The following is a 22601-nucleotide window of genomic DNA, read 5'->3' as shown; positions in this document are numbered from 1 at the left end:
GCCAGTGTTGCCAGATTGGACGGGGAAATCGGGCCCGATCTGGCAACGCTTGTAGCAGCGTAGCTCGGGAGCGGACAGTGGGGTGGAGCGGAGAGGGGGCGGTGCCATGTGGTGGTGTCGTCACGACAGTATCCACCTTCACTCGGCTGTGTTCGGCTGTAGCCGTGGGTGACTCGTGAATAGTTGCACTGGCAACAATAAGGCCCTCTCCAAAATTCAAAACAGGGAAAATGTTGCTCAAGATATTTCAAAAGGGGAACAAATCGGCGGAGCTTTACAAAAGGCTTAAAATAGGTGGAAAAAAGAGAGGAAAAAAGAGACCCATAAACGAAAAGACTAGCTGTTGATCATATTGTTAAAGGAAATTTGTATGAATAACAGTGTAAAGGGCAATAACATCAATGGAAGATAGCAATGAAAAATATAACTACATGTAATTACAAAACATTTATGTTTTTCCTCCAAGAAAAAAGCGGGAAGAATCTGTAAAATACAGCAACAAGTAACATTTTCTTGCCCTTGTCTGATGCTGCAAGAACGATTTTTTTTTGTATTTTTTATTTCTGGCAAGACAAATTGATGATCCCAAATTCGCCAAGTTGACCGACGTTGGCCTTCTGTGATCTTCAAATGTGGCCATATGCTGAATCCTCCTCTTCCTCATCGTCTTCTTCCTCCTCATCTTCCTTCTCCGCCTCTTCCTCTTCTCTTCAGTCTGGTTTGTTGGCCACTTGCTGTCTGTCTTCTGCACTTGGGTTGGATTCTACTTCTGTGTGGAATAGCCGGCGTAGTTTGTGAGCGTAGGCAGTTGCTAATTTGGTGACATCTGGTGATCATTAGAAGCACGCCCGTAGCCAGCTATGAGGTCACCGAGGTCCGGATCTTTGTCGGTTTTCTAGAGCTGAAAAATAAAAACTGAAACTAAAATTTGAAGCTAAAGCTGTATGAAGAAATCTGCACTTGAAAACTTCTCAGAACTGAGTGCATGCCCACTGCACCCCATCACCAAGGACAACACTAACTTTCAAACCCTGGTAAAAATGAAGATATATGAGAACCACCAAGCTAGTCCATCATAATGAACCAGAAAACATTGCAGGAAAGTGCATCTTCTGCCCTCAAGTGTAGTAACATTTTTGAAGAGGTGCACGTAAGTGGTTTCTCTGTAGGCCACACTGGTGATAGCTTGTAACTCACTTTATTTGGTAAAGGTTTGGTCTAGTCTCTATGAAGCAAAAGGAGAGGAATTGTATTATGCACGCGTGGAGATACACTTAGTAGGGCATCTGATGGATGCCTTACCTGGAGCGTTCCGGCCCCCTGGGCTATGGGTTGTGACTTCAATACTGGGCAGGCGTGGACTCAGTAATGTGCTCTGATTGGCTAAGCATGGTGCTGAACTTCCGCCTCCCAGTTTCTTGATTACCCGGGCCGCTCGTATCTCTAGAATTGACACATGAGGAATGGCTTCCTGTATGAGCCTCCCTTGGCTCAGGAGAAAAGAAGATGCAAAAGATGAGAAAGAAGCCTCTCTAATTGCCAAGGACACAGGCGCCTCCCTAGGCTAAGGATCCCTTCCTAGCGTGGGAAAGAAGCCTCTCTAATTGCCAAGGATATATGTGGCCTGTGGGTATGAATGTGTGAATTATGTCACATTTGTCCTTCTCTCACTAGACTTGACTCGTGTAAGTTATGACCCCAACCTTGCCAGTGGGTATCCTAGTCCGCAATCATAGTCCACTGGCTTGTGTCTGGGCTGTAGCTCTCGGCACTTGATAGAAAATATGTCTGTTGAAGGCAGCCAGCACAAATATAGACCAAAGAGAAAAGTAAAATGGACTTTGCGTGTTAACAACATCTTTCAGTCATCCTTCGGCGCCTCTGCCACGATGCCCCGGCGTTCCTCCGAAGCTCGGACCAGAGTGTGGTTGGCAACGTAGTCAGCGAGGAAGTCTTCGGACATCTAGGCCAAAGCGGAACAGGTTGAGAGTTTAAAGGAGTGGCAAGATTGTCCGATGAAGAATGAATCTTACTAAAGAAATAATGTACTGCGTGTTTAGACAAATGAGCGAACCGTCCAACTACTCATTCATCAAATGACCCATCCATCCGTTCATCCATCTATCCATCCTTTCAAGCGACATCAATTCATCGTCCCATCCATCCGTCGCCCCCCATCCACCATTACCTTGGACAACAGCCTGATGACAAGGGCAGTGCGTTCTTCAGGCATGTCGGCCACAGCCTCCAACACCACCTCCTCGTGGCTGACGTTCAGCTCGACCACCCCCGCGACCTCTGCCAGCTTGGCCGCGGAGAACGCCAGGAACTCCTCCGAGAACTCCACCACCTGCTCGAAGTGGCGCAGGAATCGGCCGTACGCCTGCTGCCGGAGGCCTGGGCAGAAGCAGATCCCAACACAGTTCTCCAAGGTTAGGGTTAGATGAGGAAGTCACTGGTTACATTTGTCCCCTATAACACCTTTTTGAATTTGAGGGGCAAGGAGCAGGTCAGGCTTATTCATTTTACAACGATATCAGATCCCTCATTTTGGTCTGTCAATATGAGTAAGACACCCAACACCCTTTATTGCAAACCATTTTGAACTATAATTCATATTAATGTCCAAAACACAGACAAAACACGGTATACGTGGATGGATCTATACATTTATTTATCAGTTACATTTATAAATTAGTAAACGATAGAAATGCAATATTGGAGGAACATTTTATGCGACAGAAACACTGCAGTAGGCCTATACAAACAAGAATAAAATACATTTTATTAAATCATGTTCTCTTTTTAGCGTAGTCGTGTTGCGTCGTAGTGCTATCTACTTTTGCTTTCTGATTAAAACATTATCATATAATATAAGTTGTCTCCCTATTGATAAGGATGCGTGCCTAATATCACCCCAGCGTGTCACACATATCTCTGCCTGGCCCTGTGACCCCTCGCCCGATCAGCTGACCATCAACCAGCGGGGCGGTGAGACATTCCGTCCCCGACCGGAGGGATGCCTTGGCCCGCGGATCGCATCGCCTCTCCCCGCGGATCGCATCGCCTCTCCCCGCTCTGCCAGCACTGCAACTCGTGGGACGGAGCAGGAGGTGGACTCCACTCCAGGAAACAAAAGTGACATTTCCGCATGTCTTCTGCCTTCCAAAGCTGGCGTCCGACCAATGAGACTCAGATTGTGGTTCTCCACTTAACGTTTCTGTCGATGTCACGTGACTGCTTGCTTGCTTCAGATGACACCGGTTGATCGCCAGGTGTACGCAAGGTGTCTGTTTCTTCGATAGTGGTTTGTGCATCTCTATGTTACTTCTAGATGTTAGCTCCAAAACAAGTCGCACACATTGAAAGAGGAAGTGTTATTTGACGACAAGAAGGGGATCAGTAGCCACTATGCTGAAGCTGAAGACAAAGTTTGATCTGCGGAGAGATGTGGTGGCTGATATCCTCAGGAAAGAGCCGACTGTGGGGAGAGTCGAGACAGGTAGGCCCGAGTGTTTTCCCTGGATGATTGCCATGTGTCGACTCGTGACACAATGAATCCCGACGCGTCTGTCTACTCGTCATGTGGATGGACTGGGTTTTTGTGATGTTTAAAGTGTTGGACATGCATGGTTCCTTACTAGGAATGTCCTCTGCGGATTATTCTGGGGCTGTGGACACTCGCATCGTGAACGTGGAGAGAGATGGGGGGATTCTCTACTCCTGGAAGGTAACCGTGTAATGCGATCACTCTGTGGTTCAGTAGGTCAGTCCACACCACACCACAAAGGCCTGTGCAATAAAAGTATATTTCCACGTTGATAATGATTATGCACATGAGGATAATTGTGTCTCTTTAAGGATTCATACTCGTAATGAACACGCTATGAAATCAAATGATGTAGATGTACATGCAGATAATCATAGAGAACAAGAGAACCATTGTTTCTAAGAATCCTCATGTGCAGTGCTTCATTTATAGGCTGTGTAATCAATTTCACAATCTAGTCAGAAAATAAAGTATGGGTCACTGGTAGGCTCAAAAAGGCTACTCCACACATCACATTAAGATCAGGGAAGATAAATGAATAACAGGTCATACTGTTTTTTGTATGCTGTAAATCCGACATAATTGTAGTTTCGAACATCCATGTTATTATTATGGTCGTTATTGTGCTTATTATGTATTCATTCATTCTATTAATTTATATTTAGGGGGCATCTGGGACCACTAGGATTGGGAAATATGACCCGACCACAAAGGACAACAAGGTAGCGTCTATGCATGCACATGTTTCGTGTGTGTGTGACGTGTGTGTGACGTGTGTGTGTGTGCATAATGTGTTTGTGTCTTTGCATGCAGATAAGACTGTGTATGTGTATTTATATTATTGCATGCAAGTCTGTGTGTGTGTGTAAGCGTGGGTGTGTGTTTGCTCATACATGTTCCCCCATCTTGTTTAATAATTGTGTGGGTGGGTGTATACGCCCGTGTGTGTGCGTGTGTGCGTGTGTATGTGTATGCACATGTATGCGTGTAGCTCTTGTATACGTTTGACCAGCAGGTGTGTGTGAGCAGTTGTTCTCTGAACAAGGAGGAGACACTCCTGGGTGAGAGATAAATCTACTAAAAACAATTAAATATCCCCAAATAAAACCACCTCATAAACATTATTTGTGACTGCCTCACCAGGACCCAGTCCTTTGAGATGTTTACTAGGCAGTTAGTCTGGGCCCTTTTAAAATCCTTGATTACATTAAGGGGCTGGAGATATTTTTCATAAAGTCATATTGGGAAGCTATACTTGGGGTGAGATTAAATAAGTTATTCTTCTTCTCACCCCTTTTCGAACGGGTAAAGCAAGTGTTAGTTTATTTTCAATTGTTTTTTTCATTGTTAGTAAATATTACTTAATTGTAACTGTCCACTTATTTAATCATTTGATTTTATTGTTTATCATTGCTTTTTTCTTTTTCTTTATTGGTTCTAAAAGGGGTCGTATTTGGTTGTACAGTATATCCCGTGTATGATGTTGTCAGTGATGATGTATGTTTTGTTGCTTCCACCCAGCCGTCAGCCTAACACAAAGGAGAGGAGGACAGGATCGCCTGAACCCAAGTAACTTACCCTTTCTCATTCTCTCTGCTTTTCTATCTCCCTATTTTCCTAAATAATAGCCTGGAGATCAGACCAGGAAATTGTGACTTGGGTGTTCGTCTCCCAAAATATTCAGGGTTCTGTTGCCAAAGTCCAGGATAAAAGCAGACTTACCAAAAGGAATCCTAGAGGAAGATTCCTATCAACTTCTCTTTAATGACAATCATTGATATTCATTCATTAATTTCATTAAATCATTCTTTCAGTCATTCACTGTCACTTTAGATACAAATGCCTTCTAAATGGCATCCATCTTTAAATTCAAATAGTAAAATGTGAGGGGGGGGGGGCGGTGTAATATAGAGGAAATATTGGTCACGATCATGTTATTAACGCAAGTGTGAGTGATGGATATTTATAATATAGAAATACACATCATGGTTCTCCTGTCTTTTCCGTCACAGTGTCCAACTGTTTGGCCCTGCTCATTGAGATCCACCCCATCAACAACACCAAGGTCCTCAAGGCTGTGGACTGCACGGTCAGAGTTCAGGTGTGTGTGTGTGTTTGCTCGCGTTAGTGGTTTAACATCTGTTTGTGTGAGTGTGTACGTGTGTGCGTTTAACCACTCCTGAAACACTGTTTCGCTATCCCATGTCCCATCGTTAACGGTTTTACATTGTCGTTAAATCTCTGCCTCATCACAGTTCTTTGTAGTTTACAAGCTGCCTTTGGTTTGGTTCTTTTTATAACCTGAGTAGCCAATCTGTGTTTTCATGATAGTCAGTCTAAAATGAGAGGGATCAGAAACAGGGAAAGAGATTTGTGGAGTGAGTACGGAGGGTATGTGTTCAACATAAAAAGTATGTCTTTGCATTTATCAGTTTTTGTGGGGGCCTGGTGGCCTGAGATATAGGCAGCGAACCGGGCCTTATGAGCTGATTGGTCAGTTATCAGACATATCATTGTTGTATTCTATTTTTTTCTTTGTTTTAGTTCCTCCACCCAGAAACGGACAGCAAGTCTGTGCTCGAGAGCCACCTCTTGCTGATAGCTGAAGATGGCTGTAAGACACACATCCGTCTGTCCGTCTGTCCGTCTGTCCGTCTGTCTGTCTGTCTGTCTGTCTGTCTGTCTGTCTGTCTGTCTGTCTGTCTGTCTAAACATCTAATACACATTTTGAAAATATACAATATAAAAGGCATCAAACAACTCTGACATGAAGTAAAAAACATATCATGGGAATAGATAATCTATTCTAACTATAAATTCAATCCCTCTGACTCTTATCTGAAATTGTCTTTTTGTTTTCAACAGATATAGAACAGTACCACGTTCTGCTGAGCAAATATGAAGGATATAGAGTGGTACGTCCCTGTTGAGTTCCTGATTTGATTTCCCCAGTTCTCTTTATGGAATACAATTTACTGTTCCTGGACTTTAACATGAAATAGGGGCTTAATTAAATAGATTGAATGAATTGTGAGTATGTATTTTTATTGCAAAATCTGAAATTAGTTTGGGGTAATTATGAGAGACGACAACCACCTTTAAAGCTTTATAGCTTTACCAAGAACAAAAGCAGGATGCTTATTTCAAACCAGTTGTCACACTGTGGTGTGTGTGTGTGTGTGTGTGTGTGTGTGTGTGTGTGTGTGTGTGTGTGTGTGTGTGTGTGTGTGTGTGTGTGTGTGTGTGTGTGTGTGTGTGTGTGTGTGTGTGTGTGTGTGTGTGTGTGTGTGTCTACCAGGTGATGTTGAACCCAGAGCGGCTGTCCAAGTTGACTGAGAGGATAGCGGAGGACGTCAGTTGGGTCCAGTGGGACAGAGACTCCCAGAGTCTGTACTACCTCACACACAGGGTAACACACACACGCACGCACGCACACGCGCGCTCTTTTGAAATTATCGGAAGGTACTTTCTATGTTTTGATAAAAAACATCAGAACTTTGTAAAAGTAAAAAAAAAGATACTGTCTGCTGACACTAGGTGGTGCCAGTTACTTTAAAATAAAAGAATGAAGTGCAGAGTGACATTATGATCCCTGCATTAATTGTATTTGCTCACTGTACTGTATGAAAATGTGAACGAATGATGCATATATATTGTATCATTATATTATTATATATAATAACGAAGAGGCAATGCAGATAGGAATATGATGCAACCATCAGTACTAGCATGCATTCAGCTTGACGTTACGATTTTGCAAGACAGTGTTTGCCAAACAATTCATTACTAGTGACAACTACTGACATATAACGACTGACTCATATCTACCGACTAATAACTACCAACTAATAACAACTGACTTATAACCACCGAATTTAACTACTGATTATAACTCCTGACTATACCTCCTGACCAACAACTACTGACTATAACTACTGACTCTAACTACTGACTTTAAATCCTGACTATAATTACTGACCCTACCTATTGACTAATAACTACCGACTAATAACCCCTGACTATATCTACTGACCCTACCTACTGGCTTATAACTACTGACCTTTAATTACAGACTAATATCTACAGACTAATAACTACTGACTTATAACTACAGACTACTAACTCCAGACTATGACTGATGACTATCGCTGTGTACGACTGCATGCCTTTGTGCCGGACTGTGTCTTCGGTCCTGAAGCCGGCGTCTGGCGCCGATCTGAAGCCGTTCACCGGGCCCCCAGGGGGCGCTACCCAAACACTGGGGGGGGACGTGGGTGGGTGGGGTCCTCCCTGGCCCTTTCGACCAATCGGCTCGGGTTAGAGTGTCACGCCACGGCGTTCCCGAGGTGCGGCCCTCCCAACTCCGTCGTCCCGCCGGAAGGGGGAGGCGACTGCGGCGTTTTTTGCGCCCGGGGGGGGGGGGGGGGGGGGGGGGGGGGGGTTAGCGTCGGGCCGGTCCCCCTGAGAGGACCCAGAGCGGGGGGAGGGGAGGAAGGGGTCAAAGGTCGATCCGGGCGCCGAGCCGACGGGTGGACGAGCTGAAGCGCCCACTGGCCTGATGATGGATTGCATTATACTCCGCAGCGTTGTGACTACATTTGAAATTCTACACCTTCCGTCTTGGTTCAGCGATATGTGTGTGTTGAGGTGATGGGTAATTAAGGGATTATGGTGTACAAGAAAGTGTGTGTGTGTGTGTGTGTGTGTGTGTGTGTGTGTGTGTGTGTGTGTGTGTGTGTGTGTGTGTGTGTGTGTGTGTGTGTGTGTGTGTGTGTGTGTGTGTGTGTGTGTGCGGTAATACAATTTTGGTTTTACTGACACTTTGGTTAAACTATTGGTCTTGAGAGGGAACGGGAGTCGAGAATTCCCAGTCCTGAAATAAAACTCTGGCAGTCAGTGAAATGGGCAGAGAAATATGGATCAAGACGTAAGAGAGTAGGGACTTTATGGCTACTTAACTTAAGATAAAAGAATATGTACTTCATTAAACCCAAACTGAAATTTTTGGGTGAGACAGCAGAAGTGCAGACATTAATTAAACTCTTTTTTGTAATATCTATAATAATATGCAAAATCTACTTTGTTTAAGGTCACCCTATAATTAAAGATAGAATCCCTGTTTCATGGCCGAGATCCAAGGTTCATACAGAGTGTTTGTAGAAGAAGTTCTTGTCCTCACATATTCCTTCTACAGAAAGAGACTTAGAAGAGGACCACAGATATGTTTGAGCTTTTCTGTGTTCATCCTGCGATCATATTGATGCACATGTTTCTTGGTGTGCTGGAAAAATGATGCACTGAACATTATTCACATGTTTATATTTCTTATAGGTTTAACATCATCTTCAGTTGACTCTTTTTAATCACACAAAATTCACACAATTCAGTGTACACAAGCAATCTTTTGTGTAGAAGGCAGTTGATTGACTAGAAGGTCAATCGACTGCTTCCAGGGAAGTTGGAATCATGCATCCAAATGTACCATTCACATCATCATTTTAATCGTATATTATGTCTTTCACACAGGACAAGACCTTGCGCTGTTTCCAATTTTACCCCAATCACAATTGCGAGATTGTGGTAAGTAAAAAACATGTTTAATTTAAAAGTAGAAGCTTTCACCTTGCATATGAACTATGACATTTATATCTAGTAACTCAGCTTTTTTCGAAAGCGTCTGCAGTTGCGGCACATTGTACGATTTAATCGAAAAACAACCCTTTTGACAGACGGGTAGCAACCTAACCTTCATCACGTGTCTGAGCACCAGTGTGGTTCATGTGTGGTATCTCCATTCGCTCTGTCTTTCACTGGAGCCTCGACATGCATGATTGAATGAAGCGGCACCAAAGTAATTAGTGTGATGCACTCCACCTGAATCCGACCTTCAACCACGCCTCCAGATGTGCAAAGGTTATCATTTCCCTAGTCTCGCTTTATCACACCATTGGAGATCTCGCCTACCAAAACTGTAAGCTATTAACTGCTGCGAGAATGGCCAACTACTAGTCTGTTAGTGGCCTTGTTCCTGTACATGTTACTTGTTCCTGTACATAATTTTCTCCAATTCTCCTGCATGGTGGAAAAAACTGGATGTAGCAAGTCAGTTTGTAATGCAAATACAGCTTTTACAAACATTGACGATTTTACATTATTCGATTCCGCTTTATTCAACTTGCACAGAAATGCTGACACGACTTCTGCACGGCACTGCCCCGGTATGAAGGGCCGGCACTTTGTTATAAACTAAAAAAAAAAAAAGTGGGTATCAGTTTTAGCAGAGAAACCGCAGAGATTGTCCTCAGTCTCTAGTTGAGTCAAGCGTTTGGAAACGTACTCATGAGTATATCTCCCTGACGGTACAAAAAAAACACCAACATTGTTCATTATCTTCCCACTCGATTTGAAACAACACAATTCCAACCTTTAAATGATTCTAACTGTCTCCTGGCAGATACATTCATTGCATGTCCTTGATGTCTCTCGCTCTCTCGCTCTCTGCCAGTTGGAGATGGTGCTAGACTTGCCTACAGAGCCTCTGAACACTTTAAGGTAAGGGCACACAGATAGCAATCATTATACATCCATCGACCGCCACAGAGCGACAGCAGCTCAAGAGGTAGAGACGGTTCACATGAAACCGAGGGGTCGTCTGTTTGATCGTCCAGACGGATCGTGATGTCTGTCCTTGAGTCAAGGTGCCTGTTTACTATTTAGCTCTTTTTTAGACGCTTTTATCCAAAGTCACCTACGGTGAATTCAGATACACGTCACGAAGGGTCGGAGTTAGAGTTAGGGCGTTGATATTTGGGATCAAACCCAGAACCGTGCTTTACCGCTATTAGCTCAAGACCCGTACGTCCTCAGACGACACTGCCGTTGGTTTTGTGTGAATCTGTATTTCCGTGGGGAATTCACTCTCAGGCACTTAGAGAGCGAAAACAAGTTTAGAAACCATAAATAACACTCTAGTATTTTATTCATTCACGATCAGTACAACACTTAACTTTGTTTGATTGGGCTTGTGTCCCGGATGATAAATTCTTGTAACTTATCGTTTAATTGCCTTTAATGTACTTTTTGGTTTATAATTAATCACCCAGCAGAAATTGCTTAATAGGCTGAAACTTTGTTGAATATTTCTGTAGTATTTAGTGTGTGTGTGTGTGTGTGTGTGTGTGTGTGTGTATATGTGTGTGTGTGTGTGCGTCCCAGGTTTGTCAACCTGGGTTTTGACCACTACGATGAGAAAAAAATTCAGCAACAACACAATCAAATGGAAGTGTTCACAAACAATATAGGTACCACACACACACACACACACACACACACACACACACACACACACACACACACACACACACACACACACACACACACACACACACACACACACACACACACACACACACACACACACACACACACACACTATGTAGTCAAACTATACTAATATGCATTTTGTCTGATTTCCATTTTGGCACCTGATGAAACGGAGAGTAAGTTCTGACACATTATAATACCTCTGTCAAAAGGACAAAGTCATCCTCTTGCAATATGAGGAAATATAATTACATTCCACTGCGCAAACGATCCACTTTTTGAGAAGCAATGTTCTGCGCAAATGTTTATTTTTATCCATATTCAAAGTGTGAAATTTGATTCTATCCTAATATTGATTTAAAATGTCCGAAAAGCGAACATCGAGATTGATATTTCCGTTCCAACGTTTTGAGAGTTGATTGTCTTCTCAATATGTTTCAATAACGGTTTCAATGTGCATGATTTACCTTCTCAATGTAACAAACGTTGATCAAAATGACCAAAACTAATGTGACTTTGCCAAGCCATTTATTGTTCGATTTCACGTAAAATACTATGTAAGAAATCGCATTTGCTAATTACCTATACGCTCCTAATCAAATAATTGGAAATTGACGTGATGGTCTCGCTTCCTCCACTGTTTGACCAACGGCTCCCCCTGCTGGTCGTTCCAGGAACTATGTGCGTGTGCTTCAGCCAACCAGCGATCGATGGCCAGGAGCAGACTTACAGCGTCATCTTCGTTCATAAAGGCAAGAGGGCTGTTCACCTGCGAGCCCACAGTATTCATTATGCATATAAATATGCAAAGAAACAACAAAATAGCAGCATGAATAAACATAATAATTGTGAAAAGATCTTGACTTTTTGTACAAATCAGCATATCATTTAAATGTGTAATTTGACTTCAGGGCAGATTACAGTAAATTATTTATGAATTCCTTAATTAATGAATACAAGTACTTGTTAGTTTTTCACGGTGAATAGTTCAAATGAAATGTAAACGGGTGCAACGTAACAGGATGCAAGACATCCGGATTTTCCTACTCTTTATCTGTGGCCGGTGGGTGTTTGTGTGTTTGACTGCGGTGTGACCCGGTGGAAGCTGATTGGTCGGTGCAGCAGGGGAGATGAGGTGGTGACACATGTTGTGGTTGCAGGCTGCAGTAAAACATTCAGAGTGTCTCAGGAGGGGGACGCCCCGGAGTCCCGCCCCCGGCCGCTCTTCATACCGATAGGTCTGGATCACACACACACACACACACACACACACACATACACACACACACACACACACACACACACACACACACACACACACACGGAGGCACATACACACATGCACACGTTCACGCACAAGCTCACGGTTAGACTTGCCTGTTGTCGTTGCAGACGTGCACACATGCACACACACGCGTGCACACACACAGACACACACTTACGATTAGACATGCACACACACGTGCGCACCCACACACACACACACGCAAAGTCACAGTCACGCAAGCACACACACTATCATGGTTAGGCATACACACACACACACACTATCACGGTTAGACATGCACACACACACACACATACAAACAACACACGCGCACACACACCCTCAGTCACAGTCACGCATGCACACACACACACGCTCACGGTTAGACATGCACCCACACATTCAACACAGGTGCACACACAACAGACACACACACACACACGCAGTCACAGACACACATGCTCACCCACACACACACACACAGTCACACATGAATACACACATGCACAATCACTGTCACACACAGACACCGTGCGCAGTGACGGTGGTGATGTTTCCTGTGCAGGGTACTACATCCTGGTGTACGTGGCAGGCCGCTTCCTCCACTGCATCAACAGCAGGCAGCCACAGACCCTCTGCCACTCGCTCTTCCTCTCAGGTGAGAGAGAGAGAGAGAGGGAGGGGGAGGGAGAGGGAGAGGGGGAGGGAGGGAGGGAGGGATCGAGATCAACTCTGCAGGTAGACTTTACCCTTGAGCAAGATGCCTAACTCCTGTCCAACTCCTTAATGACATAATGTGGAGTGTCATTCAATACCGCACAAAGGAAGACAAAGCGAGCCACACTATTAAGTGTCGAAGGTCTCGCTCTGACAGACTGACGAGTGGGAGCTGTCACTGCAGGCATTACCAGACGAGCTCAGATCGTGTCAACATCTTTTATGTGCAACCCACAAACACACGATTTTACAAGATTTTCAGCTTGTAAAGTAGCAGGGCGCCACAAGCGATGAATATGAGAGTTGGAATCGATCGCAGTGTCCTTAAAGGTTTGTTCTAGAGGCTAGAGGTCATTTATTTTTCATACAAACTTGCTTTCAGGCGGTACTCTGTTTGTCCGTGGTCGGAAAACCTTGGAGTAAAAATCATGTAGAACGTAGACTTGAAATAAACTTTTCTTGTCCTGGACACGATGATGTTGTCATAACCAACACAAAAGGAACAACAGTGTCTTTTTAAGCTAGGATGAAAGGTATTGGTCCCCACGTAAATAAATGTGATAGCCATCATTCATTGAGTTCATTCATTTACAATAGAAATAATAACACGTAAGAATACCTTCATTGACAATAATAACAATGTTAAAGGATGAATCAACATACATTTGTAGGTGTTTCAGGGTATTTTTATTAAAGGGGACCTATTATGCTTTTTCGACTTTTATGACCTTTAAACGTTGTTATAATGATTGATAGTCATGTTTAACCATACTGAAGTGTCAAATAATGTCGTACATGCATTTCGACGTATTCCCTGCTGACAGTCTGGGGTGGCTGTGCAGAGCGCTAAACACTCGGGACAACGTTTGCGATTCACTTGTTCACATTTCCGGGAAATCTTCTACGTAGAGGCACTCCTGCCACACCCCCATATGCCTGGTCAAATCTGCCCGCGCGCGCGCTTCAAGGAAGGTAACCAATCACAACGGAGTTGGGTTGGCAGGAGGGGGGCGAGGGGGCGGAGAAAGGACGAAACCGAGCGTTGACAGAGAATGCTGAAAGCGCCCAGATGAGAGGAAGAGTTTCCCGAAAATCTACATCGTTTTTTGTGTATGGTTAAACATGACTATCAATCATGTTTAACCATACACAAAACGTTTATAGGTCATAAAAGTCGAAAAGCATATTAGGTTCTCTTTAAATAAATATATTAACAAAGTTTGTGAAATGCAGTGACCTATTGGGCGGCCATCTTTGATGAGGTGTATAGGTGACTCCGCCTCCCTCCCATGCTTCCTTTAGGTCCAGAGGCCCAGCTGGGGCTGCCAGAGCCGTCGGCAGGCGTCACTGTTTTAGGCGTAGAAGAAGAAAGTGAAGAAGAAGGAGGAGGAGCCTCAGCCAGCGTGCTGATGGACCTGGCCGGTGGCAAGATCTACAGGGCTGACCTTAGCTCCGCCTTCCTGCTGCAGATCCTCCGCTCGGACACGCCCCCTACGAGAACCAGGTGAGGAGGTTGGAGGGGAAGTAACAAAATGGCCGCCTAGCATTTGAGTGGAATGTGTTCATACTAGTGTTAATAATTGGTTTATAATTTCCTTGCAATACGTTAAATGTAGACACTGTGCACAAACTAAACTTCTAATGAGCATCTTTTTCCACTTGGAGCCTGATGAAAAAGAAAGTTAGTTAAGACACCTTTAGAAATAAATCCCAACCTCGTAGTCATGATTCAAGAAACAACTTTTCATGACAGACTCCAAGAGACTTTATTGTATATTCCACACAATGATTAGTTGGTTTTAGGACTTTACCTGCATATTGGGATTCTATGTGTCATCTCTGCAAATGAGTAACACACACACACACACACACACACACACACACACACACACACACACACACACACACACACACACACACACACACACACACACACACACACACACACACACACACACACACACACAGCAGGAGCTCTGAAGAAAAGGGATGGTTCAGACGCCAGCTTCTTAGTTTCCCCATTAAAGTTCATGAGGAGAAATGGTATCATTATGGTTCCTGCTTCTGCTCTTATTATGCAGAAGAAGTCCCAATAGTAAATATCACTGCTGTCATCTCCTCTGTCTCTCTCTCGCTCTCTCGCTCTCTCGCTCTCTCTCTATCCTTGTTCTTAATCTTGTTTAAAGCGCAGAGAATACTGGGCACCATCGGTTCTTCCCCAAGGTCGCAGGGAACACGAGCTCACAACAGCGATGCGTCTCGCTTTACTCTTTCCTGGCGTGTCTTTTTCGTACAAATCGTACTTTTCACAGGAGTGCGTTTCCAGGTCAAGGGCGTGCTCAGCCCGGCGCGCTGATGTAAATCGACGCTCAAACGATGTCAATTAAAAAGTTTAATGATTCATCATGAATAATTGAATAGATCCCAATCGGCTTGTGTTGAGTGGAATTGATACTGTAGATGATACCTTAACGCGTCAGAGGATGCCTTCAGGTGCACCTCAGACGTAGGGGAATCGAACTCGGTGCCCATTGGCTACTGCTCTGTCCCAGGCACTACCCCGTGTTCTAGCCTGAAGCGGTGTGTCTAGCTCCCACTAAATGTGTGTGTGTGTGTGTGTGTGTGTGTGTGTGTGTGTGTGTGTGTGTGTGTGTGTGTGTGTGTGTGTGTGTGTGTGTGTGTGTGTGTGTGTGTGTGTGTGTGTGTGTGTGTGTGTGCATGAGTATATATGTATGCATTTAGGTATGCATCTTCATGCAAATGTATACGTGTATGTCCCTGTGTGTGTGTGTGTGTGTCCGCATTCTGCATGTCTGTGTACATGTGTATGTATGCATGTGTATCTATATATAGGTATGCGTCTTTATGCTAATTTGTGTGTGTGTGTGTGTGTGTGTGTGTGTGTGTGTGTGTGTGTGTGTGTGTGTGTGTGTGTGTGTGTGTGGCAGCAGCCTGCCTCTCAGCGTGGCCCCTCGAGGGGCCGGTCGGCCCCGGGCCCCCAGCCGGCCAGAAGCCCAGCGGCTGGCGGCCCTCCACTGCCTGCTGGTGTACCTGGGAACCGAACCAACGCTGGAAGACAAGGTGGGAGGGGGAGGGAGGGAGGGAGGGAGGGGGGGAGGGGGGAAGTAAGAAAAGGGAGGAGGAGGGAGAGGAGGAGGGAGGGAGGGAGGAGGGAGAGGAGGAGAGAGGGAGGGAGAGTAGAAGGTAGGGAAGGAGGGAGGGGGGGAGGGAGGGAGGGGGGGGAAGGTGAAGTAGGAAAAGGGCAGAGGCAGGAGGAAGGAGGTAGGGAGGGAGGGAGAGGAGGAGGAGGAGGGAGGGAGGGGAGGAGGGGGAGGAGGAGGAGGGAGGGAGACTAGAAGGTAGGGAAGGAGGGAGTGGAGGGAGGAGGGAGAGGAGGAGGAAGGAAGGGAGGGAGGAGGGAGAGGAGGAGGAGGGAGGGAGGGAGGGAGAGTAGAAGGTAGGGAAGGAGGGAGTGGAGGGAGGAGGGAGAGGAGGAGGAGGAGGGAGGGAGGGAGAGGAGGGGGAGGAAGGAAGGGAGGGAGGGAGGAGGGGGAGGAGGAGGAGGAGGGAGGGAGGGAGAGGAGGGGGAGGAAGGAAGGGAGGGAGGAGGGGGAGGAGGAGGAGGAGGGAGAGGGAGGAGTTGAAAGGAGAGGGGAATAAGAAAAGGGAAGAGGGAGGAGGGAGGGAGGGCAGAGGAAGGATGAAGGGGCGAGGAGGGAGAAGAGAGAGGAGAGAAAGAGGGGAGAAAAGATGAGCGGGAAAGGGAAGGGAGATGAGAATGAGAAGAGAGGGAGGAGAGAGGGAGAGAGAGGGATGAGAAGGAGAAGAGGGGGAGGGAGGAGACGAAGAGAAGACCGATGATGCGGTGAGAGGGAGAGAATGAGAGACCATAGGTTATAAGAGGCAGAAGAGGGGAAGAAAATGGAGGGGGGGAGGGAGAGAGGAGGAGGAGAGGGGAGGACGCTGAGAGGGAGGAGGAGCGAGGGGGAGAAGTTAAGGGGAGATTCAGAGGAGATAATGTGAGGTGGGACCATGATGTAGTGGGGGGCTTTTACTTCAGCAGCAGGAGATCTATAAATTAACATAAAAATTGACAGCCGGACAGACGGACAACTGCAAACTAACCTATGAAAACACAGACCATAGGATACAGACAGATAAGACGATACTCTGTTAATCTCAGATGGGAAATTCAGTGGAAAAAACTAATGAACAGATAAGGCTTAAACGGGTAATGGCCTTTTGTGTAGCGGCATGAAAGCGATGGAGAGCGAGAGACAAAGAGATAAGGTGGGGAGAGAGAGATGGAGTCAGTTGCAAGAAGTGAATAGGCCGGAGGGTCACTCGGGCTCCGCAAGTTTTACACAAGGGACTCGAAGAAAGGGCTAACGACTGAAAAAGGAGGAGAAGGAGTAGGCTGAAGTGTGAGCCAGGCGCTCTCCTAGCCTCATTTAAAATGTTCTGTGAGACTATAATAAATCCTTCTTAAGGGCTTGGAGTGAGTCACTGTAATTACCACTGCAAGGCCGTAGCAACAGCAAGCTAACACACTTTGCTGGTCATTTCTTTTAGGGAGTGTTTTTGTAGTTTCCGTCAACTTCAGCCTTTTTTATTTCGATTTATTAAATCATGTTTTCTCTCTTTTCGTAGCTTTTCAACAGCAAGGGTTTGGAAATTCTGTTTTTTGGTTTCTGGGTTGCTCTGTAGTTATGGCTTTTCTGATTTACTTTTGACGATGGTTGAGGAAGGATTTACAAAAAATCTCATCTGCAACAACCCCGGAGATCTCCGTAGGATTCACATCTAGTCAATTATTTGACAGTGAATCCAGATGCACATCAGCATTAGGCAGGTAGAGGTCAGAGTTCAAGGGTCAGGGGTCAGCAGTCTTTGGGGTTCAAAGAAAGCATATTATAGCAGGGAGTCGAACCTGAAGCTGTCTGCCCGTAACTTTTATTTTTTCTTCAACTCAATTTTAAGTAATTAATCAACTATCATGTGTGTGTGTGCGTGTGTGTGTATGTGTATGTTTTTGCGTACGTCTATGTTTGTGCGTGTCCGCCTGTGTGTGTGTGTGTGTGTGCTGCTTCCAGATCATTGATTGGCTGTGTGACAACGCAATGGCGTTCGAGTCCTTCGATCAGATCCAGGAGTTCATTCTAGGTGAGCTGTTGACGCTAGACACGGACGGCAAGCTTCCGGAACAACCCGTGATGTACTGCTCGCAGAACCCCCATCGGCCTGGAGATTAATTGTAGTATAGATGTGAATTTAATATCATCCGTTTTTTTAAAGGAATGTGATAAAAAGCACTACTCTGGCCACTGATTATTTCCCACTGCATCATTTGTCTATTTATTCTTGTTCTGATTTGAATCTTTCCTCTCTCTCTCTCTCTCTCTCTCTCTCTCTCTCTCCCTCTCCCTCTCCCTCTTCCTCTTCCTCTTCCTCTTCCTCTCTCCTCTCTTCTCTCTTCTCTCTCTCTCTCTCTCTCTCTCTCTCTCTCTCTCTCTCTCTCTCTCTCTCTCTCTCTCTCTCTCTCTCTCTCTCTCTCTCTCTCTCTTCCCCCCAGCCTCTTTGTACAGGATCAGCTATGGGAAGTTTCTCTGTCTCGACAAAGTCTTGCCTTACTCGTCTGTTTTCGACAAGAAGGTAACAAACACACACAATGTGTACACACTGTGTTGTAGTGCCTTCCATTTGTAAATACATTTCCTTTATTAGTTTTCTCCACAATACTGCAAAGTAATAACTCCTGTCATGTTGACAGTCTAGACACAATTCACTGACAAACAAATAAAGTCAAATTGAAACATACTTGACTATTATATAGAGTAGTGGCCCAAAGCTACTGGGTTTGATCCCTGATGTCCGCAGTCAGTGACACGTATCTGAATTCACTTTGGATAAAAGCTCAATGAATAGATGGTACTAAAAAATACCTATTTGCATATTTGCTCAAACTGAAACATGAAGTGTGACTTGGCATTAATAGATTGTTTGCAGATGATGTCACACTTGTAGCGGGAAAATGAGATGGAGGGATGGATATACTAGATATATTGTACCTAAAGTCAAGATATGTTTCTTGGAAGTTGTCGGGGTGTTCAAGTGGTTTAATGATACGATTCAACCTAGGAAGGTTAACGAGGCGACGTTATTATTTATTTACCGTTGGTACCGCCCACTCTAAGCACCGTGACTAAAAGCACACGCCCACCCTGACAAAAACAATATTTTTCGCTCCCAATTTGGGAACCCTGCCGAACATGAAAAAGCAACACTTTTTTCATCCGATCTCTGATGTAATACTAGGTCTGCAAGGTCACGGACTTTGTTTACCGACTCGATCAAGGGGGTAAATCGCGAATATCCTGTGATAAAGCCTTTCATTTTTTTTTTAAACCACACGGATCGAATCCAATATATTTGAGTATTTCTTTGAGACGTTTGTCTGGAACATTATGCTCCGCAGTTTACTTAAGCAGAGTTGTGTTTGCTGGACGTTCTCCACCTCTCTCTCTCTGCCCTTGGTGTCACCGGCCCGCCAGTCTTACCTCTACCTGGCTGGACACCAGCAGTAGACAGATCCCAGGGAGGATCAATAATCCGTCCAATTCCATTAGAGACGTGTGTGTGTGTGTGTGTGTGTGTGTGTGTGTGTGTGTGTGTGTGTGTGTGTGTGTGTGTGTGTGTGTGTGTGTGTGTGTGTGTGTGTGTGTGTGTGTGTGTGACAGAAGATGATGCACTTTATCATTCCCACCTGGGCAATGTGGGTGTCAAAGCAGCAGTACAGGACAGTAATAAGATTTGAAAAGATACTTGTTTTGAATAATATGCAAAAATCGCCCCCCTGCAAAAAAACAGGTCTATCAATACCCTATGAGTAGTAGAAATGTAAAAGCAGACTGTAAATGTTTGTGCATGTTAATGTGAGTGTGCAGGTTTATCTGGATTTGTGTGTGTATTTGTTTTTTTGTGCGTGTAAATGATTCTGTGTGCACGTGTGTGTGTGTTTGTGTGTGTGTTTGTGTGTGAATTAGGAAGTGGCGGCAGCACTGCGGGAGGTTCCTGGTGTTTCCTGTACGTCTGAAACGTACACAGACCCCGTGTTCAAAGGGAAGGTGAGCCATAGCTCTGATTGGTTAATACCGGGAACTCTTTATTATCTTCAGATTCTGATTGCTGGCTCTTATTACAGGTAATGTAATACGTCCTTGTGTTAATGTATGTGTGCATATGGGGTATCTATATGTGTGTGTGTGTGTGTGTGTGTGTGTGTGTTTGTCATTGTGTGTGTGTGTTCGAATGTATGTGAATGGGTTGCACATACATTTATGCGTGTGTGTGTGTTACGGCGCCACCACATGGTCGGAGTTGGTACCAAATAACGCACGGGCTGAAGACAACGGGCTGCGTTGGAAACAATGAATTTATTTAAGCATCGCTTTAGACACATGGCGAAAGGAAATAGAACAAAACCGAAAGGAAACCCTAACTAAACCTAACTCTGGGGGAACAAACTATCTTCCTCCCGACCAGAAATAAAAGCTAGGTGAGTCTGCCGGGTCCTCTCACTACGCTGCTCTAACCTGAGCTCATAACGTGAAGACAACCATCGCCAACCACCAACGCATAAATGACAGGAAAAGAAAGGATGTTCCCACATGGGAAATTGGTGCCAAACAGCAACTTGCAGACGGTATATATATCAATAAACTCATAAGCTGTAAAGTGCCGGCGTGGCACGGCGTGAGACAGCCTGGCGTTGCGACACGGAGGCGGGATGCGCGCGGGATCATCCGCCACAGATCGGGACAGGTGTGATTATATCCCCGATGCCACGCCCACTATCGGTCCTCGGCGGGAACAAACCGCCTGTAGAGGGCGTCAGGAGCGGAGGAGAGCGCAGCCACGCCAATACTATGTCTGCCCCATAATGACGTAACAGTGGGCGTGTGTGTGTGTGTGTGTCATTGTCTATCTGTGTTTCAATGTGTGTGTGTGTGTGTGTGTGTGTGTCTCATTCTGTGTGTGTGTCATTGTCCATCTGTGTTTCATTGTGTGGGTGTGGGTGTGTGTGTGCATGTGTGTGTGTCATTGTCTATCTGTGTTTCAATGTGTGTGTGGGTGTGTATGTATCATTGTGTGTGTGTGTGTGTATCTCCATTGTGTGTGTGTCTCATTGTGTGTGTGTGTCTCATGTGTGGGTGTGTGTGTGTCTCATTGTGTGTGTGTGTGTGTGTGTCGGTCTCATTGTGTGTGTGTGTGTGTGTGTGTGTGTGTGTGTATCTCCATTGTGTGTGTGTCTCATTGTGTGTGTGTGTCTCATTTGTGGGTGTGTGTGTGTGTTTCATTGTGTGTGTCTCATTGTGTGTGTGTGTGTGTGTCGGTCTCATTGTGTGTGTGTGTGTGTGTGTGTGTGTGTGTGTCTCATTGTGTGTGTGTGTATCCTCCAGGCCCGGGGGGTGCAGAGCTTCTGGTTGTCTCTCCAGTGGAACACGGAGAAGATGAAGCACCTGGAGGCCGCGCCCCACCCCCGCTACCGCACCTCGCTGCTGCAGGACCCCTGGGACCGGCTGGTGGGTGGGAGGTGGGGGTGTGTGTGTGTGTGTGTGCGCGTGCGTTTGTGCACGTGCTTACCTATGCACGTAATGTGTGTGTGTGTGTGCGTGCGTGCTTACCAGTGTGTGTGTGTTTGAAAGTACTGTGTGTGCGCGCGCGTGTACTGTGCGTGTGTTCGCGCGCAAGTACTATGTGTGTGTGCGCACATACTGTGTGTGTGTGTGTGTGTGTGCGCGTGCGTTTGTGCACGTGCTTACCTATGCACGTAATGTGTGTGTGTGTGTGCGTGCTTACCAGTGTGTGTGTGTGTGTGTGTTTGAAAGTACTGTGTGTGTGTGCGCGTGTACTGTGCGTGTGTTCGTGCGCGTGTACTGTGCGTGTGTGCGCACATACTGTGTGTGTGCGTGCGTGCGTGTGTGCGTGTGATTGGGCACGCACACGTACTGCGCGTGTGTGCGTGCTTGCATTGTGCATCGTGCGTGTGTTTTGCATTAAAGCCAACAGAACGGGTTTGCAGAACTGCCTCATGCAAACCCGCTTCCATCCACTTGTCTATTATAAATGAAGCTGAGAATGTTCAGAAGTCCCCGTGTGGGATTAATAAAGAGATAAAAGCATCAGCATAAAGAGCATCAAGCGTCTGTCTGCAGCCCTGATGGGCTGTTACCTCTTTGGAGAGGTGTGTGTGTGTGTGTGTGTGTGTGTGTGTGTGTGTGTGTGTGTGTGTGTGTGTGTGTGACCAACGCCGGCGACCTCTGGGGGACAGGCAGGGGCTGACACCCACACACCGGCCTACAGGGTGAGTGTGTGTGTGTGACCTCTGTAGGCGAGCCAGAGGCTGACACACACATGCCTACAGGGTGTGTGTGTGTGTGTGTGTGTGTGCGTGTGTGTGCGCCCTCTGTAGGCCAGGCAGGGGCTGACACCCACACAGCCCTACCGGGGCTGTCTGAGGGCAGATGCATGCTCTGGCCTGAAGCCATCCATGCTTTAAATAGCTCTGCGTGCCGACTGCATTTGTGAGGGAATTGAGGACACTTGATATCATAGTGTAAACTGCATTCATATGGATTACGTGTGTGTGATGCCAAAACAATCAGCTGTGTAGGAAGGGATGCTGATTCGATTAGGAACTGAGGAGTAAACGGCATTCCTTTTGGGTGATATGAGCCAGAAAGT

The 22601-nt window shown here is 45.7% G+C and overlaps 2 protein-coding genes across 4 annotated transcripts in view; one reads left to right on the top strand and one right to left on the bottom strand.

The window, feature by feature from the left end:
- Positions 1 to 65: 65 nt before the first annotated feature.
- LOC115531892 (uncharacterized) lies at positions 66 to 3347 on the bottom strand. The gene is made up of 3 exons (XM_030341220.1): positions 2975 to 3347; positions 2189 to 2397; positions 66 to 1963 (listed from the first exon to the last, which is right to left on the bottom strand). Exons 1-3 carry the CDS (start codon positions 3315 to 3317, stop codon positions 1862 to 1864), a joined length of 654 nt encoding a protein of 217 aa, XP_030197080.1. The 5' UTR covers positions 3318 to 3347; the 3' UTR covers positions 66 to 1861.
- Positions 3348 to 3354: 7 nt separating this feature from the next.
- The window catches only part of gsap (gamma-secretase activating protein), a 39206-nt gene continuing 19959 nt past the window's right edge, over positions 3355 to 22601 (top strand). For 2 of the 3 annotated variants that reach the window (XR_003973961.1, XM_030341217.1), the window contains exons 1-21: positions 3355 to 3502; positions 3645 to 3730; positions 4216 to 4272; positions 4542 to 4611; positions 5072 to 5119; positions 5563 to 5651; positions 6095 to 6164; positions 6416 to 6465; positions 6849 to 6959; positions 9077 to 9130; positions 10056 to 10102; positions 10766 to 10851; positions 11548 to 11625; positions 12034 to 12111; positions 12706 to 12798; positions 14160 to 14361; positions 15806 to 15938; positions 17951 to 18020; positions 18430 to 18509; positions 19901 to 19981; positions 21317 to 21439. Coding sequence is in view for 2 of the 3 variants with exons in the window: in XM_030341217.1 (XP_030197077.1) it covers positions 3412 to 3502; positions 3645 to 3730; positions 4216 to 4272; positions 4542 to 4611; positions 5072 to 5119; positions 5563 to 5651; positions 6095 to 6164; positions 6416 to 6465; positions 6849 to 6959; positions 9077 to 9130; positions 10056 to 10102; positions 10766 to 10851; positions 11548 to 11625; positions 12034 to 12111; positions 12706 to 12798; positions 14160 to 14361; positions 15806 to 15938; positions 17951 to 18020; positions 18430 to 18509; positions 19901 to 19981; positions 21317 to 21439 (1797 nt within the window). In the remaining variant the exon portion in view is untranslated. The remainder of the gene's footprint in view (positions 3503 to 3644; positions 3731 to 4215; positions 4273 to 4541; positions 4612 to 5071; positions 5120 to 5562; positions 5652 to 6094; positions 6165 to 6415; positions 6466 to 6848; positions 6960 to 9076; positions 9131 to 10055; positions 10103 to 10765; positions 10852 to 11547; positions 11626 to 12033; positions 12112 to 12705; positions 12799 to 14159; positions 14362 to 15805; positions 15939 to 17950; positions 18021 to 18429; positions 18510 to 19900; positions 19982 to 21316; positions 21440 to 22601) is intronic. The other variant, XM_030341218.1, reaches the window with a different exon arrangement.

The sequence above is a fragment of the Gadus morhua genome, chromosome 19 (assembly GCF_902167405.1).
Source record: "Gadus morhua chromosome 19, gadMor3.0, whole genome shotgun sequence".
NCBI lineage: Eukaryota > Metazoa > Chordata > Actinopteri > Gadiformes > Gadidae > Gadus > Gadus morhua.
Note: the sequence above shows the minus strand (reverse complement) of the source record. Positions and strands in the feature narration are given on the sequence as shown.

Coding starts and splice junctions, on each gene's coding strand:
- LOC115531892 (XM_030341220.1), bottom strand. CDS start 3,317: ATGCACAAACCACTATCGAAGAAACAGACACCTTGCGTACACCTGGCG. Junction 2,398..2,974: donor CACCGCCCCGCTGGTTGATG/GTCAGCTGATCG, acceptor GCTTCTGCCCAG/GCCTCCGGCAGCAGGCGTAC. Junction 1,964..2,188: donor TCATCAGGCTGTTGTCCAAG/GTAATGGTGGAT, acceptor GCTTTGGCCTAG/ATGTCCGAAGACTTCCTCGC.